The sequence below is a fragment of the Aquila chrysaetos genome, chromosome 22 (assembly GCF_900496995.4).
Source record: "Aquila chrysaetos chrysaetos chromosome 22, bAquChr1.4, whole genome shotgun sequence".
Lineage (NCBI taxonomy): Eukaryota > Metazoa > Chordata > Aves > Accipitriformes > Accipitridae > Aquila > Aquila chrysaetos.
Window position 1 is genome coordinate 5,023,215 of NC_044025.1, and position 20,554 is coordinate 5,043,768.

The following is a 20,554-nucleotide window of genomic DNA, read 5'->3' on the forward strand; positions in this document are numbered from 1 at the left end:
ACATCATCAATCGGGGGCTCAAGTCACTAATCATCAGTTCTTAATGCTGTGCTCAGCAAAAAGCTGTTGAACAACCATAGATGAAAATATTTGCATAAACCATTTACTGCACATTCCTGTAGAATAAACACATTTGTACAAATTTTTCTCCATTAGTGGAATATTTGCCATCAATGAGGAATGTTAACTTTGCAGATAGTTAGTTGTGATTGACTTGCCCATATCTCTCTGCAGGATTATGCACACTCAAGTGTATTTTAATGCTGGCATGCAAACACCAGTCAGGAGCAATACATCTGCTTTAGGTATCTTTTTGAGATTGTATTACTGGGAGTCTAGTGAAAACTGTAGCTCATGTAGTAGTAATTGATTTCAGATGTCCCAGCACTGTAAGAAGTTCCAATGGGTTATCTAATTAAACCACAAAAGGTCGTAATATATCCACAGATCTGCAATACTTATAGTGTTTTGTTTATTGATCAATAATTTCATGTGTGTTATACTTAAAATGATTTAAAGGCACCACAGATTTTTAACTGGTAAATCCTGTCAGATTTATCTTAAAATCCATTAATATTTTTTACAGGTAACTAACATTTTGCTGGTGGAAAATAACTGCTGCAAAGGCAATTGGATAGGTGAGGAGGTAATAAAGCACACTACTTAGTGTGCTGTAATTGGGTGTCAGTGCAAATGAGATTATTTAGTTTATTTAGTCATTGCAAAATTTATTTAAATGCCTGTGACATTTAAACTGTTCATTTATACACCATAACCATTCTATTCTAATTGTAATATCAGTCTATTTGCTGCTCTTAAAAGGCTAGAGGCCAATGAGATGCTTATTTGAAAAAACACTTAATTTCTCTGTAAACTGCTGGGTCCTAAGGCTCTCCCCTCCCTCCTCTCTTCCCCTAACCCATAGTCTGAGACTGTAAAATAAAGTGGTGCAGGCTAATGGCATGCCAGATATTAACTACCATAATCACTGAGGCTGTCATTCCATTACATCAGGCACAAAAAGCACGGTAATTTTTGTTAATCATGTTCCTATCCTAGCTTCCACATTTTGTTAGTGTTGGTTTTTTTTACAGCAAAATGTATAATTGAGTTGATGATTTTTATCTCTTATAGAAAAATATAATTAACATGGTGAACTAGTGCTGCTGTGTAACAGAAAAAATCTGAAATGACAAGATGACAGATAATAAGAACAACTTCAGAAGGGAAAGAATGTAAATGCAGCTGGCTTGTCTATGGCCATTTCCTTTTGTGGCATCCACGACGTAAAGAGTTTACTGCACTTGTGAAGGACACAAACAGGAATCCTGAAATATTTTTGCTTTTCCTGTGTCTTTTCTTTTGAAGAAGTATTGGCATCAAAGAAAAATTCATTTTTAGATTTCAAATATCCTTCTTTAGAGGGTGTATTACCTGGGGTTCTTGATCTATCTGTATGCTTATACTTTGCATACCTATGAAAATTATACCTAAATTTTAATTTTAAGAACTTTAAATTCCATAGCCTACCTAGACTTGTTTTCTTGACCAGTCCTTTTTTTACCAGCTCTCCACAACTATACAAACATCTAAGTGATTAAACTCTCTTGGATTTTTTTGTGCTTTAATTCTATAGATTTGTTATGGAGCTAACAATAGATCCTTATTTAATTGAAGCAGTTAAATCCAAATCAGATTTGAAATTCCGTTTATAGCATTGTTCAAGAGAACTTCACCTTAACAGATGACTGTTTGTCAAAGAGCTGATGATGGAATATGTGCTAGATGCCTGTAGAGTGTGCATGTGTAATACAGTATTTTGTTCTTTGCAAAGGAAAAACATAAGCAAAAGCTTTTGATAATAATGATAGCAATTTGTGCACAAGGTCTTTTTATTTCATTAAAATTCTTGGAAATCTACAGTCTAGATCTACTTTTGCTCATGAAGAAGAAGGAAATTCACCAAACATAAAGGGCTGTATTCAGCGTGGAATCAAAAGTATTTTTACTCTAAGCACAAAATGTCAGTCAAAAGTGGCAGGAGTACCGGGTATTTTGGGACACTCAGAGAATTCAAGCTTATAATGAGAAATTAAGTTTATAAAAATACTCCTTTTTCCATCCTATTTTGAGTGAAATGAGAAAACTGATCACTCATTATATGTGGAAAATAAAGAGTCTGCACAAAGACAGCCTCTTTCTTTACTTTTTATTTTACTTTACTTTCTTTCAGCACAAGCTGTTATTTTTTCATCCCATTTCGCTTGCATCTGTGCTAAGAATAAAGACATAATATTGCTTTTTCTCTCTATTTTGACATCATGTACCTCCCTGGTTAACTAATTGGTTATTTGTTTTACTCACTAGCCATAAATCAAAACTCTGTTCACATAAAAGTTCCTCCTTCATAGTGGAAAATCACAGGTAAATGGGTTTTGGTCCAAATTGAGGGCTTCAGTCAACTATATATCAGGTGTTTGTTTGGAGAGGATCCGAAAGGCTTAGTGGGCATCACAAATAATGTTCTGATTTACCTGTTGGCCTTTCCATTCAAAAAGTTGCTGGCAAGTTCCATGATATTTAACTGAGTATGATATTAATTATCACCTTGTTACTGTTGCTGCCTGCTTTTTGTGCAAGGAAGACTGGTGTTTCTGTCTTTCTTCTCTCTTTTCAGAGTACTTTATATAATAACCTCCTTTCAAACCATTCCTTTAGCATAGAGCACGCTGCAATACTGCGACCCACGAAAAGTGGAGGTGATGAGCTGAGTTCCACTGAATCTTCTACTGTTGATTTAGATGCAGTAGAGTCAGGAACAGACTCTTGAAACTCCAACTGGCAATACGTCAGGTTTTTTGATGTTGTGCCCTAATGAAAAGGGAGTGTATTACTGCTTCTCTAACCCACAGTGGTATGTTGTAGTGTTATAACTGTGCAAAATGCATTTTCCCCTCACTACAAAGCCTCTTCAGAAAGCACATCAGATGTGTGATGATAAAGGGTGTGTGGAAGATTTGACCTTGCTGCCAACTTTCTTTTTGCCTCCCAGAGAGCAAGGATTGCTCTGAAGTGTTTCTTCTCAGTTAGATAATTTCTCCCTATCCCTAAAAGCTTGCAATAGCTCGTTTGCACTTCTCTCATTCCTCATTTTTGTTTTGGGTATTGCACCACAAGGTAGGCAGACAAAGAAAACGTAAAATGTATGTGATCAGGTGTAAGAACACAGTTTTTGTTATGCAAAAGTAACAGAGGCCTGTGTGCATTTTGAGGCAATATAAGCTACTTTTGGAAGTAGTCACGGTTAAAATCTTACAGAAACCTTAGACTTTGTGAAAGGCAGAGCTGGCAGTGCTGTTGGTGATATGCAGCAGAGGTCCATTAATTTTGAAGGAAATCTATTAATTCACAATGATGGTATGTCTGCCCTGCATTTCTATAGCCAGAAGACAGACCCAACAGAGCTGCTTGTGCTGCCTGTTATACATGTACATGTTTAACTAGTGAAGATTTTTTTTTTTTGTTTGTTTAGTTCAAATAGCTACAACTTAAATACTGTATTACACACATGGTCACATATGTAGATTATGTTAAGACAATGTCTAGTAAGATTTTGAAACCAGAACAAGTCAAAGTTCAGGTTGCCTCATAAATATGAATTTGATTCCTTGGGCCATATGCATTAGGATTTAGATTTTAATTACATTATTGAACTATTTTTTTATGGTAGATTTTTGCCCAGTTGTTTCTGTAGGGTGAAGCTGCTCTAGTACTGAAACCAGCTCTGTGTTGAGATAAAAGACTGTTGCTGGTAAAATCCTTATCTGCACTGTCACAGAAGTTGGAAAGTGGGATATAAATGAGACAGGATATTTTAGCAAAGAGAAAGGATCATTAGGATCATCTCATGATGAAACCAGCTGCGCACTCTCATAAAGAATGAATTTGACTCCTACCCATGCCACAAATGTCCTGTGAGACCTGGTTTTTTCAAGATGGTCACTACCTCTGAAAATCTGATTTCTGGATGCCTGAATTGGAGTTCTGAGGTCTGGTCTGCTAAAATACAGTTGCACACAGCTCTGATTAGCATCAATGAAAACTATATTTAAAACACAGTGCTATGAAACCCACATTTTTCTCCTGCTGTCCTGACAGAAAGGACAATAAAAAAATTTCATACCCGATACTTTATTTTGGCAACAATTTGTACACAGTTGAAATGGTGATCTTATCCTGAAACTTGGCAGTATGCTTTAATATAAGCAGCTCTGTCATCCCTGGCTACAAAATAATATTTAAAGGGGATTACTGCTTGCTTGAACTAGGGGAAATTCAGGCAAACAGAAATGAATTCACATTAGAATTCAATACATTTCTAGCGGAAGGCATGATTTTGCAGTAACTGTCTTTTGCTTTCCAGAAGGTCTCCCTCTGCAAGTGTGAAGTCAGTCTGTAGAAGTTTTCAGCTGCCATCTTTTAAAACTGTATCTGCCTTTCAAAATAACGATACTTAGAGGTGCCACTGAATGTCTTTCTGATGGTGACTTCTCATTGCTGTTTACAAGTCTTTGAAAATAGGAACATATGTAGGCTTGCTATACAAGTTGGTGTTGTTGTGCATAGTTAAGGGCTAAACCAGAGGGTATGTAGGCATAAATCAAGAGAGAAAATTTATAAGAATGTTGCATTGTTATAAAATTTTAATTGTCATAATGATATTGGATTGCAAATTGTTGCAAACAAATATTTCTGGACTTCTTGTTACCTGCACTTATAATTTATGAAAGTATCAATCATGGGTCTTTTCCAAGACAAACCCCAAGAATGTACAGCTTTGTGTATAGTTTTCCATGTTTCCACATGTATTTGTGATTTGACAATTATGATGTTTTAATTTTTCCAACCAGTAGACCAAATATGTTTTGTGATTATAATCTACTGTAATCTAGAAAAATACCAGTTTTTCCTGTTTCTATTACGTTTTTGTCACTTCTTACCAACACAAGCCTTCACATTCAGCTCTCTGTGTCTGGTCAAAAAGATACTTGGGGTTTCTTGTGTTACATGTACTTTGGAAACATGATTCACCATAAATTAGTCAATAACTGCTACATCTTGATAACCTCAATTAGTGTAGCAAAACCATTTTATCTATAAGTGTATGTATGTATCAAAATTTTAAATGTAGGAATCATAACCATTTGAGTAAAATTGACATAATTGCTACAGTTTCAAAAAAACTTAATGACACTTAATTAAACCTGAATCTAATGGATTGACTAGAATGTATATAGAGCAACGTGTTCATGCTGAACCTTTGCTCTGTAAGTAGCTTCTTGTCTTTCAGTGGAATTATTAGATTAAGCAAGGATTTGAAGGTTTGAACTCCCATTTTTTCTAAATTCTTTTTGTGTTTCCATTAACTGCATTGTCTAATCTTGAAAAAACTAGCTTTATATTTCCAGTCTTTATGCCATAATATGTAACCTCATTTCAAAAACATAAGTCATCCTTGATGACAGTCTTCTCTCAGTATGTAAAAATACTCAAGGAGTGTTTGTGCAATGGAAACTTCTAGGCAAAGATAACTTTTGGAAATACTACTTGATCTTAAGGCTTATTTTTAAAGTCTTTGAATAAATTGATATGGCTGATCATGGAGGGGACCAAAGAAGTGTTCTTGAGAGAGAGAGATTGATAGAGTGGAGACTGAGGAAGAATAAGAACACAGTAATCTTTTACACATTTTGTCTGCAGTTGATTTGTAGCACAGTATATTCACTGAATCCAAATAAATTATTACTTAATATAGTAAAAGGACCCGGAAAACTCAGATGTATTTTGTTGTTAAAATCTCAGGCGATCATTTTTCAAGACTAACATTTAATGTTTTCATTATGCCTCAGGTCCCCAGTCTGAACCTCCATCATGCAGTGCCAGTTCCATCACTTGCCCGTCTGCCTGCACCTGCAGCAACAATGTAGTGGATTGTCGAGGAAGGGGCTTAACAGAAATTCCAGCTAACCTACCAGAGGACATTTGGGAAATGTAAGTGCCAATGTAATGCACCATTCTTTTCCATGTCTCTCCATTTTTAGTCCATGTCATAGCCCCCTGTGTGGAAGAAAGGCACATGTTTTGAAAACTGTTCTGAGCAGTTACCAGGTATATTGTAGTTGTCCTCTTTGCTTTTGTTCTTTTGATCTAAGGGCTCAAATCATTCTTTAATGTAAATTAAGACATTGTTTGAAGTTGCCCTACCCCAAAACAAGATGAAGTTCTTGGCGTGTTATGTTCAGATTGTGTTTCCATCTGATAAATCTGGGATTACAGTTCTATAGCCAGGAAAAGGAAATACACAGCCCTTTTTTTTAAAATTGAATTGTTTTATTTTTAGTTGGTGAATTGCACAAGAGGTGGAGGGTTTTCTTGTTAGCTTGGCAAGATGTATTTGTGATGAAGTGAAGTATGACATCAGAACACATTGTCCTTGGTGATTTTATCTTCTATTTCTTGTCTCCCAAATTTTGTTACTCCCAATTCTTTAACACTTTTGTGACTTTTTTTGTGTTGTGAAATCAGATACTGGGTTTACGGACTTATTTGTCTTTACTACTTTTAGGAATTGTAATCATCTATTTTTGTGTCCATGACTTCATACTACTGTGGTCCTGAAATACAGTTACATTAAACCAAGTTGCTTTTGGTTAGTCCATAGGGAATGCAGATCAATTCTTTTCCTATTTAGGTGCTTGTCGTACAGAGGTTACTGACATCCAACCAGCTTTTACAGTCTACATAGTATGGATTCAAATATGTGTATAGTCACCAGACTCATTCAGCTTCTTGTTGCTGTAGAAATACTGCTTCATAGCAAAATTCACTAGGATAAAGCATAAGTTGAATTGCTCAAATGTAGCCTGGCTCACTATGTTATGCCAGGAATGTGACAGTTATGGCCAGTGAAGATGCTGTGCTATATTGTTTGCTGGCAATCTGCTCTGCACCACCACTCCTCTAAGTCACTTTGTCGTTTGCTTTTATAATTCAAGATTCATCTCAAATTTGTTTGGATTGCTATCAGTACAACCGTTCAGAGGTAGCTTATGCTTGATTGTGCATCTCCACAGAAAAAATATATTAGAAATGAAAAAATAAGCTCAGTAAGTGCAAAGAATAAACAACATCTGAAAATTAACATTGTTGACAACGTATCTAGAGCATGTAAAAATGTTTACAGGAAATATAAACTCTTATGCAAGCTGTTCTGAATGCCCATTACCTGCTTGCTCACCTCCTGACAAAGTTCAGAATGTATTGGTTGTGTTCATTTCCAGTATATTGTGGCACACAAATTATGCATGTAATACTTGTTTTTCTGTGCATGAAAGTCAGTTAAAATTATCCTGAATATATAAATTGTGTTTGGCATACTAAGAATATTCAATGTTTAGTCCTGTTTCCAATTCTGTCAGATGGAGTACAAATTTTCAAGAGTGGCTGGAATGGTTCAATAATAAGAGACAGAGGATGAAATTGGTCCAGACTTGCTCACAACTTAGGGTTGGGCTAGGAGAACTGTAAAATTTTATTTTGTAGTGTTGAAAATGCCAGCAGAAATCAGGTGATCTTTGTGGTTCCATGCCAGAGTCACATGGAGAGCAGTATCCGCAGGAAGGCTGAGATTGGTGTGCTCCAGCACTATCCTTACAGCAGTGCACCTCAGTGTGAGAAAGCAAGTGAAAATGTTCACCTTTAGTGTGGTTATAATAGCATTGGGTATCCAAGTCCTGTCTCTGGTTTGCTCCAGTCCACAAACGTAGCCCCTGTAACCTGTAGTAAAAGCAACTTAGAAGATCTACTTAGAAGAGCAGAAAGTGAAGACTTGGAGAGCCTTTAAGTTAGATGGTGAGGTAGTGAGTCAAGATGCACATAACATTTTAAGAAACTTTCATAACCTGGAGGTTATAAACCTTCTAGATCTATAGAATACCACAAAAAATCTCTTAGCACACCGTTTAATGATTTAGATGTCAGACTTCTTGCATTTTAGGCAGTACTTATTTGAGTCTTCGTCTGCAGATAAACCTCTTGAATTGTTCTAATCCTGTACATACCCTTTGCAATTCACAGGCACTTCAGGTGGGAGTAGTTCTGCAGAACTTTAGAGTGTAACCCTCAGGAAAACATTTATTGCTTCCTTTCTGTGGGAATCGATCCTGTGAAGGTTTCATTTTTATGGAATATATATATTAAGAAATTTAAGTAGTTCTATCTATTTATGCTGAGGGTGGTGAAACACTGGAACAGGTTGCCCAGAGAGGTGGTAGATGCCCCATCCCTGGAAACATTTAAGGTCAGGTTGGACGGGGCTCTGAGCAACCTGATCTAGTTGAAGATGTCCCTGCTCATTGCAGGGGGGTTGGACTGGATGACCTTTAAAGGTCCTTCCAACCCAAACTATTCGATGATTCTATGATTCTTTCTGAATAAGTCTTAACAAGTGACATCGCTTCTATATGGTTTTTCCTATTGGTAAAATGGTGTTTTCGTTTTGTAAAAGTACTAGTAAAAAAGAGCAATTAACCTTATATCCAAGGGCATATTATTACACAGAGTAAAGGATATAGTCATATAGAAAAATGTTTCTGGAAAGATGGAAGAAACTGCCATAGTGTTTTCCCAGAAAAATCCTGACATAAATTCTTTTGACCATGATAGCCATTCTGGTTTATGCAGAAGTCTGTCATACTGCTCACAAATTCAGTTTGTCTGAGGCTGCTCTGGGCTTATTCAACATAAAATCCATCCAGAGGTCTAGTTCCAGCTACATGTGGAATAATGACTGTCTTTTGATTTGCTGCGATAGACAGAATAATACTCTTTTGCTGTAATGTTATAGCAATGGGGCCAAGTAAATTCTCTCTATGTGCTGCAACCCACATTTCTTGCTCTCACACAGCAGTGCTGTTGGGTTTTTTCCACTTGCCCCCATGGTTGGCATTTAGTCAGACCCTTTTTATAAAAGGTGGCTACGTAGTGGTGCTGCCTGAACACTTCTTTCTGGACTCTGTAATCCTATGATCTGATCCTTGTAATCTTTGAGAGATCTAACTCTTACTAGAGATGAGATTCCTCCTATGGAATATGGGGTAGGGACAAACTACATGGCTGGGTTGCTATTACATAGATCCTAAGGGATATTACTTGAGATGATGTATTTTTCATTCAACTGTTTCTTTTCTATCTAGCATTGTAAGTACTCATTTCACTAAAATACATTTCCCCGTATAGACTGTAGTCCATTCATAAAATTTATATGATAGTATTAAAATGCTGTGCCTACCTCAGTTCCACTTGGGACATTTCCAAGTTCCTTTGCTTGGTTATTAGTTGTATTCAGTTACAGCTTTCTAGTTTTTGTATTTCCCCTTAACTCAGTATGTCTTTGTAAGCCAAATTGTATCCGATAAGAACCCTTGACTGACAAACTGTTCTACAAGAATGAAACACACAGCTGTTACTCTAACATGGTTATTAAAGGTGACCTACATTTCACTCTGTGTTTCAGTATTAATTAAAGATCTTTTACTCAGCCTTCCTGCCTTTCTTCATTAACACAGGCAGGCAGAACCTTCTCTGACAAAGCTGCCAACAAGGCCTAAATTTGTTTTGTTGATAAAAACCTGTCACGAAACAGGCAACTCGCTTGTCACGGAACATAAAACAAGCATCATACGCCACTAATTTTCCCTTGCTGCTGACCTCTGCCACATGTGACTTAGAAGTCTGTTGTGTTACTCTATTACAAATCTCCCTGAGGTACATTATCCTGCAGGCCCTTATTGCAAGAATGTTTATTATTAAATAAAGGAATTTAGGAAAGCTAGAAATCTGTATCCCAGCCTTGCTTTTTCATAATTTCATAAACTAGGTAGCTAGAATGTACAGAATGCAATTCATTTTTTTTGAAAGCTTCTTGTTCAGTGGGGATCTGACATCAGCAGCCAAATTGACTGAGGAAAAATGAGTTACAAGAAACTGAAGCTGAGGACTACAGACTGTGTGTTGAATGTTATAAAAGATTCTCTGCTTACAAAGTGGTTCTCTTGTGTTTTTCAGAGGAGAAATGAACAGTGTATGTTATAGAGAAACACATGAGAATAGGTACAGAAGAGTTTTGCATGAACACTTGGATGAAAACAAAAGTCATTAAGCACCTGGAGGCATTTACTGAAAAAGAAATACCAGAACAAATATGGCTTGGTGGTTTGCTGGTAAATGAACAATATAGTCATTTCACTACATTGGAACAGCATCTACAATAAAAGGAGAAGTTTGCATTTATTTGGAAAGGGTGAGAGAAAATGCATGCAAGATAAATAGGGAACATAGTGTGAAAGCAGGATAGACTTCACCTTGGAGGGATATAGGGTGGGAGGGATGACCTACCAACTAGTAGGAGACAGTCTCCAAAGAATGTGTTTTTCTGATCGGACTTGGTCGCAACCTCGCAACCAGTGCCTGTCAGACTGAATGACAGCTCAGCCAGGATAAAGACATAAAGACAGCAAAGCCAGGATATAGTAGAGACCTGTTAAATCCAAAGCTAACAGCTGTGCTTGCAAGAGTCACTACCCTGCAGCTTGTGGGAGCTTGGAAGTGTGTTGTGAGAAACACGCTTGCCACAACAGCGGATTTCACTCAGCATGTGGTTTGGGCTGTTGTTGGTTCAGGACATTGGGCTGCATGGATCTAAGCTCCGGTGCTGTCTGCCCATTCTCAGTCATTAGTGTTTGGCTGGTTTATGCCAGGGAAAGGACAGCTTTCCTGCACTTGCAGATGTGGGACACTGGGAGTAATGGCGTTGCTAGCCCTGTCTGTAGTGTTTCAACCAGTATTTGCTTCAACATGCTGCCTGCCAGGTTCGTTTGTGCCTTCCAGTACTGGAGAGTGATCAGTAACTCTGTATTCATCTTTTCCACACCTCACTACACTTTTCCTCTGTCCCTTCTTTAGAATGAAGTTTTCATACTGTTTGTCTATCTCAGACTGATCTACTTCATTTTTTTATTTATCGCTGCCAACAAGGCTGTATTTTAGGATATTAATTCTGGACAGCTTTTGTCTGAGAATTTGGTACACCTTAAAACAGTAGTGCAGGGACTACTACTTCTGCCTTTGTGTTTCATAAAAGTTTGTGTAAGATCTTTCTGAGTGAAAGCAGGGAACAGCCCCCCAAAGGCTGGCCCTCCTGCTGCTGTCTGGTCTGGAGTGCATGGTGGAGGGTCCTCACACTGTGGTGCCCAGAGGCAGGCAGGCTCCTGGGCTGCCAGAGCAGCAACCACTGGCACCAGCGCTGGCACTGGGCGCTGCTTCTCTGAAGGATCTTCAAATTGTGTAAAAGAAGGATTTGATTAATTGCTAGTGCTAAGGGCAGGATTGTGGGTTGGGACAGACACTTGAATAAAGACTAGCTGGGCCCAGTACGGAAATTGTTGGGAAAAGAAGGCTGAACTCAAATGAGGAAACAACAAAACATGTGCTGAGAAAGATTGGGAAGAAAGGAAATCAAGACAAGTTGATAAAAGTGCTGAGTCTGAGAAAGTGAGGAATATCTGGTGATAAGACCTGAGATTGCTGGGAGTGAGCCTGGGACACAAGCTCTGCAGGGTGGGCCTTGGGATGTGGCAGGAGGGCTGGGACACTGGGTGGCATGGATGGGGGCTGGGCAGGCTGTGGGGCCAGGACAGATTGGCGCGGGTGAAGATGGAGCTGAGGAGTCTCTTCCCACCAGAAAATACATGTATCTTGCAGAGCCTTCCTGCCTTGTCACTGTGTACTTGAGAAACCCAAGAACACTTTATGTATCTTTGTCCCTGTGCGCTAGTGACCATCTACGCAGAGATAAGCTATTAGACTACCTAGGGATTTACTGGTTTAACTGCTGCTCTTCCACTTAGACATCAATGCAGAGGTCTGGGTGGTGTACTTCTGTTACATGTGAGTTTACCTGTGATGGAATTAGTTATTTCAGCTTTTGTTTTTGAATCCACTAAATTAAATATATTATTAAAAAAGTAAAAAAAAAAAAAAAAAAAGAAAATGCCAAATTTAATGTTTGTAGCTGCAATCTTCATTCAGTGTTTTTGTATATATTTGTTGTGGTATGCACTTTAATTACAGCATAGTCTCATGTTGCTGTTAAAAGACCGGATTCGTTTCTTGTTGTCTAGGGATGCATCTGGCTTCTGTAGTGAGGGAGCCTGTGTATACAGGATTTGTTTATTTGTTGCAGAAACAGGAAAATTCTCAAATGGGGACTTTGGGGAAGACAATCTCATGAATGCTGTTCAGAGAATTGGGTTACATCTCTTCTTGCCAGTGGTTTTATTAATTGATTCTGGGCAAGTGACTTGCACAAACTTTTCATGGGTGGTCACTAATGATGTAATCCTCAGTTTCTGGCTGACTCAGCTGAGATATTCAGAAGTGCTGAGGACTCACAGCTGCAGCAAAAGTCAATAGGAGCTGCGCTTTGAACACGTTGTGCTGTGCGACGCTAATTACTTTGAAAAGCCAAGTCCCAATCATCTGCAGGCTTATAAATCAAACTCCAGAATCTGAAGTATATCCTTAGATCTTGAAACTGCTCTTAGATTTCAAACCTGTGCTTTTTCATATCAAGCTTGCTTTATCACTGTTACTTAACCTTTACAATACTCTCCATCTGGTGAGATTAAGAGAAATATAATCGTATAAACCAAGAGTAATGCTGGATAGGATGTATATAAATCAGAAACGAGGACTTTTTGTTTAAATGCTAATGTAATTGCTCCAGACAGAGTAAAGAGGCTGACAGTCCCTCAAGGAAAAGTGCTGCTTAGGCACCCGTATCTGGTGAGATAATAACCACAGCTTCCCGTCTGGCTTCTGAGCAGAGTAAAATAGGATGGCAGCCGTTCTACCAGCATCTAGGTTTGGCTTAAGGTCAGTTTTGAGTCACTTGTTCTACATTGGTTTAGTTTATCATTCTCAATATTGATAGCTGAATTGGTGACTGATATTTTCGTAGGTATGAGTAGTGCTTGATTTTGGTGCTTAATTTCTACTCTTAGGAAAAATGCTGGAGTTTGAGCACTAAGGAAAAATCTAATACACTTAACTGTTGGTTTTCTCATGGTTCTGTCAAAATGAAAACGAACCTACTTTTCTGCAAGAGAATCACTTTGAAATGTGATGTTCTACTTGTTCCACCCTTAATTAATGCTTTTCTGACAAATTTAATATTTAGAGAATTGCTGTCATGAAGGTACGAAGGTACCACTGTGTTGGGCAGTGTTGCGGACAGACCTGTAGATAGAGATGTTTGTTGCTTTTGTTGCTTCAGTGATTCTCTTGGGAAGAAATTACCTTCTCTGTTCTTCAGTACCTGTAGGAGTGTGTATTATAGGAGAGCTGGGACTTCCTGTTATGAATCTTGATGAAGCTTTTGTGATTTGAGGAAGGTGATCAACAAATTCTGGGCATTTAAATTACTGGTATGTTCAAAATCAATTTTCCACTGATTAAAATAAAGTCAGAAAAGCTATTATAAAAAGATTGATCACTGGTAACTATTTATTGTAATACAATTAATTCTTTCTTATATAAATTATAAATTAACTGCACCATAACAATTTCATATATGTTAACAATTGGCTTTGAAGTTCTTGGCTTCTTAAAGGCAAGAGTTTTTCTTTTTTCAAGAATATAAGTGTGTAGAAACTATAAACTTTGGGGATAGAGGAATGACAGTTCTGCATTTAACATTGTTCTTCCTCCTAAAAGAAAATTATAATAATTTTCCCAGGCTTCCAGTAAATACTGTAGCTGAAGCCAGCACAGTATTTTTGAACACTGTAATAAATGTTCCATAACTGCCTCTGGTGGCAAGTTCTTTGGCTAGGGAATCAGGTTGGCTCCTGTAGTTGAATCATATAATATGATTTTCATTCACTGCTGTAAATTGGCTCTGGACAGCTTCACATGTCAAATTTGACTACTATTTTCTGGATCTCACTAGGCAAACTGTCATTCAATCCTTGCATTCAATATAAAAAAGAAGTTTCTATTGTAAGGCCAAAAATATGTAGAAAATCTTCTATTCTATGAGGGCAAGACACAAAAATAATAAAGAAATAATAAAGAAAATATTTTAGATTGAGAACCAGTAGAGAAAATATAAATATATGGGAAATGTTAAGAATAAAGGTGTTTTCTGTGCTGAGACAGATTAAGGAAAACAAGAAGCTATGTTTCACAGTTTTAGAAACAAGCAGTAACGTCAGGGAATTTCTGCTGTAAGCTCAAGGCAGGGTTTATTTCTTATGTCTTTACTTTTATTTGTAAAATTAAGTGTAACTAATGTAATCTATAGGCATAAGAAGATGTTTTCATTTTGACAAATCTAGATTTCATACACATGATAACTTTCATTCTGGCTGCATAATTTTTTACCACCTTCTTTCCTCTTTGTAGTAGTGAGATTTCTTTAATTAAAAAAAAGTAAAAGTTATGTGCAGGTGAATTTTACTCAGGCAAGCTGTGTAGGAGTTAGTAACCTTACAAGGTTTGGGGTTGTTGGTTTTTTTGGTTTGGGTTTTTTTGTGTGTGTTCTTTTTTTTCCAGAGATATCACTTCAGTCCAGTAGGAACATAAATTTAGCCTTACTAATAAGAGTGAATGGTATGAACAGAGGCATATATCTTTTTTTATCCAATACAAATGTCACTCAAAAGCTCCTGTTTTGCCAAGCAAAATGAGGCGATTGTAATGTGTAATGAGTATATACATCCTGAAAGCTGATTATGAAAGTGTAGAAGAAATCACAGAAAATAAAATAGGGAGCATAAAATCATATCTTTGAAATAAAATATACTAATCAGGTTTTTTACTGCATGAAACACTGATTGTCTTTTGGCTTACATGTGTTCTGTTTATTTTGCTAAAAAAAAATAGGTAACGAACAAAGGATCTGATGAATGTTTATATTCAAATGACAGAATCTGTTTTGTTGACAAAATATTACAGGTGGCAGAACTTCGACTACCAGAAAGCTATTTAATTTCCCTACTTATTTCTTGTGTGTTGCCTTTTCCTTGTCAGTATTTGTAAATGTGTACTAAAAATAGATGTTACAGAATGTACAGGGCTCTTAACTGTAAGTTAGATTATAGGTTAAACAATTACTTTTTTTCCCTTTCTCTCAGTTTACTGCTTCCATTTCCACTAAGTCTAAAAATATATTTTTGTGTTACAACTTGACAAATATAATGCAAACTAACTTGAAATCCTCAGATCCCTGAGCTAGTTATTGCATTGTTAGAAAATTTGGAAAGCGATCTGGGCTGGAACTGTCCTGAAGTAACTGGAAGTTAATAGAGGGTGGGCAGGACTTACCTACTAAAGTAATAATGAAATAGCAATGTGACTTGTTAAGGGGCTAGTCTTTCTGGGACCTAATGGAACAAAAGCTTATTCTCAGTAAAGCAAACATTCTGAGTCTGGTTTGTTAAAAACCTTTCCTACTTGTTTACATTTATGAAGCCAACTATTGCTTTCCAGTAAGCAGTGTAGAAACTCTGTGTCTCCCAAGTATAGACTTCAAGTTTCAGATACAAAAAACCAAAAACCCTAAACAAACAAAAAACAAACTCCCCAAAACCCAATCAAAAATTAACAACAAAAAGTGCTCAGCAAAGGTCTAAGGTTGAGTCAGCCTCAGAGCAGATGCTGTGCTGTTGAAGTGAATGCAAGAACCTCGTCGTCTATGTAGCACCCTCCAGGCTGGTCTCCTTGGAGCCTTCTGAACTGGAATCACTGGGTGTCACAAAAGTTCAGGAGTGGGATCCATGTTTCTGCTGTGTTTGCTATGCCACAACGTCTCGGAAACACAAACGCGCATGAACACATGCATGCTGGTTGAATGAAGTATGCAATCAGGCTGCATTTGCACAGCAGGGAGTTGGAAATTGCCAAATCTCTCCAACCTAATGACTCTTTCTTTCCTGGATTTGTGTTCACAACCACATGCCTGTATACAGGTGAAATTCTTCCTGCAAACCCAAGTCCATGTGACCCAATAAAGTCTTCTGAAAAGGGAAATTATCTCTGTCTAGTCTAGAATAAGAGTAGGGAGAAATTGTTTTGTATTCTACCCTGAAACAGCTTCTCTTTAACTTTTAACATCCTCACTGATTGTACCCACTGATGATGGCTCACAGGGGAGCACGCCTGAAGTCCCTGCTTTTACATCTGGGCACAATCCATGGACAATTCATGCAATTGTGGCATTGCAGTGAGAGGGAGCTCAGGCACCGGCAGCGTGCTTGGTGGGTGCCTGCACCCTCACTCCAAGGATGAAGCAAGGAAAATAAATGAATGAGACTGGCAGGAGCAATAACAATGAAAAGTGATGATGAAGGGCCAAAAATTCTACTCAGGAATGTGGAGTATCACAGTGATAGATGGAGAAGCCTTGAGGTTTGACAGTGTATTACTGTATTCTGGCTGTTTATTTTGATAAAGGCATTGGTGTTATGTTAAAAACTGTCTTGCAAAATACCAGTCTACAGATTTCTCTGGTGTATTCCTGTTTGTACCGCATTTGAGCAAAATTAACATATCACAACAGAGCTGGTGGATTCATAATGTGACTGCCATTACAAATTCAGCATTTACCAGCAGATACCTGACCAACTGCTCAACTACAGAGTTGTGTCAGCTTAAACTAAATTCACTGTGGTATGTCAGAAGATCCAATATCACTAGCACTACTTTTAGATGAACACCATGGTAGGATAGAACATATCAAAACATCTAGTTTCATTCTGAAAGATGTCTTTTGGTGAGTAGAATTATCTATGGAGCTTCCTAGGTAGATTTATATTGAAAAGTCACTTCATTCTTGATAAGATTTTGTCTGTTAAAGATCTGCCCTTAGGTGAATAGTTAAGAAACAGTCCTTTTTAAAACTATAGCAGGAGCTCGACAGCTAGATCCTGAAAATCAACACCAAACGTCAGAATATGAAGGGAAACTCTAGTTGTCACCTTGCATTAATATAGGCGGACAGTTTACTGGCTCTGAGCTCTCCAGTTCCTAAGGTAGGCTCCATGAGAGGGATTTATAATACATATTATTAATTTTATTTGGAAGTCATTCAGGTACTGTGTTGAAAGGCGGCAGTATAAAAGTCTTGGAGAACTGTATGTGTTTAGCGTTTTTATAGTGGTGGTAGTGTCTTTGGCTGAGGTAGAGATTGAAGGCTTTAACTGTCTGTTAAAACAAGCAGTAAGCACAGATATTTAAAATGCTGAATGTCCTGCCATCCCAATGCACTTTCTTTTCTACCCATCAGAGAACTGAGGGTTGAGAGACAGAGCCACAAAAAGGCTGTTCCTTGGTAATGTAGGTCCATAAACACTTTCTGAAGCAACAGGACCGCAGGTTTTTTACCTTGCACTTTGCGGAGAAGTGCCCTGTGCAGTACTGCAGTGCTCTGGTGTAAAGGGTGATGACTGAGGCTTCTGCGTTTTTCACTGCAGAATAAGGCGCAAGTTCTGACTGCGTAACTGCAGGGCAGGATTCCTTCCATCTCAAAAAGGGTGCCTCCTGCCCAGGGCTGTCTTTGGGTAAATACTTCAGTGCAGCTACCTGAATCTGTTGTGCATGGTAGGAATAAAGCTTATATTTTATATGAAGAGGCAAGAAAAGGGTCAGGACAGGGATCAGATCTAGCCCATATTTGTAATAAGAAGACCAGATTTTAACTATGATTTATTCCTCTTAAATACTGAAAATAAATCTGTGGACTTTTCTTCATCGGAGTCCAAAATGTACGATAACATATGCAAGTCCAAAATATGAGATAAATGTAAGATAATGGTCCAAGCAGCTTTTATAATCCAGTTGTTCTCACTCCTTAGCAAGGAGGAACTCCTTAGCAAGTGTCTCTCTTGATTGTTATGGGCTTTAGAAGTTTCCTCCTTCCTAATATAAATGGTTCTCCCGAGCCCTGGGCTTTGTCACTGTGGGGGATGCACATGCTGCTCATTTCCCCCAAACAGTCCTTAACCAACTCCCTGCAAATCCCTGCTTATAGGGCAGGAGAAAAGCGAGGGTTTTGCCCTTTCCAACAACCTTCACGCAGGTTGTGAGCATCCTGCCAGGTGCGAGTGTGCTACAGGTTACTGCTGCACACTAATCTGATTTTACGCTTTCTCTCTCTTGGAGATTGCTTTTGGTCATTGGCTGCCTGAGTGATGCAAGCCCAAAGAGCCCCGGCGCTGGGAGCAGAGCGACGCAATCCAGGGAGCAATCTGGCTCATTCACTCGCTTTCTCTCTCTCCCAGCAGGGAAGTTCATGACTGCCCAATGCAGAGAGACGTTTCTGACACGTCTCAGGCAAGAGCTCAGTGGCACTGTTAATAGAGCATGGCCGTCTCATTTGTAGGCTCTATTCATCTGACAGCTAAGAATTATCAGTACTGATGCTTCACTACCTCTCTTTTTCTCCAAGCTAGTGATTTGTCTATGTTATGGGTAGGTAAGCTTGACAAAACATTACACATTAGCAGCTGAGACGGTGTTTGAAATGGGAAAATTGCTAGCAAACTGCTCCATTAGAGACCCAAATAACAAATTCTTTCTTTCCCTCAATGGAAGAGAGATAGTTAAGGCCCAAATTAATACGTCTGTCTCCCTGACTCTGCAGGGGGAATCACTCTTAAAGACAAATGGCTTCATCACTCCTGAGAGTGTGAGCTGGCTCTACAAAGGCTGCATTAGGCAGAGTTTTTATCCTTTGTGTTTTGCCATCCTGGGTGTGAGCAGTGCAAGCACCAGATGAGGAGGTGATGAAAAGATTTGCACCTCAGTGAACTTTGAGATGGATTAGCATGGGAATTTGAGTGCTTATTCTTTACTCTGGGATAGTTATTCATATTTAACTGCATAGTTTCCCCCTGTTTGTTTGGTTTTTTTTCCTTCATGTTTACTTTTTGCTCTCATTGCTGCAAAGTCATTTGAAAAGTGAGAAGAAGGAGGACTTTATCCTGTCTGGCATCATGTTATTACAAGAAAAATGCATCTGAATCCTTTGGGCCCTCATACTTTCCAATCTCTAACAATATATTAGAGAAGAGAAAGGAAATTGTTCTTGTCCTTTGATGCCGTTCTCAAAGACTCTAAAATAAAGCTTCAAGAGGCAGACAGAGAATTGCTGCGTGTCAGAAGGGAGGGAGATATGCTTCAATTCATCTAAGCAATACAGCTGGCAGCAGGCGACATGGCACAGTGAAATGGGTAACTGAAAGGAGGAACAAAAGCCCCTGAGAGGTTTGAACATGGCCAATTTATTTTATCAATTTCGTGAATTCTGTTTGTGGAGTCTTTTAAATAGATCTTGTTATGAAATACCAGATGAAAATCGAGGAAAATTTTATTGAGTTGTAAGCAGTCTTAAATGTGGGGGATAGTAGTTCAAATGATCAAAATTTAGCCTTTTAGGACTGTGTCTCTTGTACAGAGTTCTCAAATGTGTTGTAAAATTATTTTATAGTGTATTCTGGTGATACACACAAAAAAAATGAACTCACTGATGTTGCTTTGCACTAGCACAGGTCGTTTTATAGTGTATGACAGCACTTCATAGTACGCAGGGATAGACCATGAAAAATACAGGTTTCTAGAGGTCATGTTCTAGGTAAACTAGGTAATTTTCTCTGAAATAAAATGTGGCTGTAAAATTCAGATTACTCTTTCACTTTTTAGAGAAAAAAATGACAACACTAGGCGAGAACTCTGTTTTTCACTTTATTTGAAAGATGGCACCTCTAGCAGCAGTTTCCCATTATATCATGAATAACACTGGTTTATAATTAAGCCTTCATTGCCTTGAAATTGCCAACACCCCTTCTGGAAAAACCTAGTGTTTCCTAGAGATTTTTAATTCTGTACTGTCCTTCACATGTCATTTATGAGCTCAGATGAGGTGAAAGCACAAAGTATTAATACAAATAATTTGTTTTCTACTATTTTAGTTGTGTAACTGCATTGTGATTTTCAGCCTATGCCTGACAATCTATAATATGCATTTATGAAAAAAATAAATGGAAGTCAGATTAGTACTTCATACTTTTAAAATACTTGCTTATTTAACGCTCCACTTTATTTAATGCTCCAAGATCAGTTGCATTTTGTGCCCAACTTGGAATCCACCAGCAAACACACCCTGATGAGAACACACGGTACTGCTTGTTGCTTCTCTGGTAGCATCTGCAAAATGTAGTGCACTAAGCATAATGTGTTATGTGCAGTCTTTAGTCCTTCATTTACAAAGAGCTTCATACAACAAAAAAACATGTAAGGTGCTAAGGTGAAAATATAGCAGCAGATGACAACAGCCTTGTCCTTCTATTTCTGTACAGGCCATCTGCTGCAAATTTTGTAGGAAAGGGTGAAGAATCAGTACTGCTTGAGAAGGTAGCTCTCTGAAACAACTCTTTTT

At 38.0% G+C, this 20,554-nt stretch overlaps 1 protein-coding gene across 1 annotated transcript in view; it reads left to right on the forward strand.

The window, feature by feature from the left end:
- Positions 1–20,554, forward strand: part of SLIT3 (slit guidance ligand 3) — a 536,791-nt gene that overhangs the window by 338,534 nt on the left and 177,703 nt on the right. Inside the window, 1 exon segment of the mRNA XM_029998071.2 lies at positions 5,910–6,051. Within this exon segment, the coding sequence (XP_029853931.1) occupies positions 5,910–6,051 (142 nt within the window).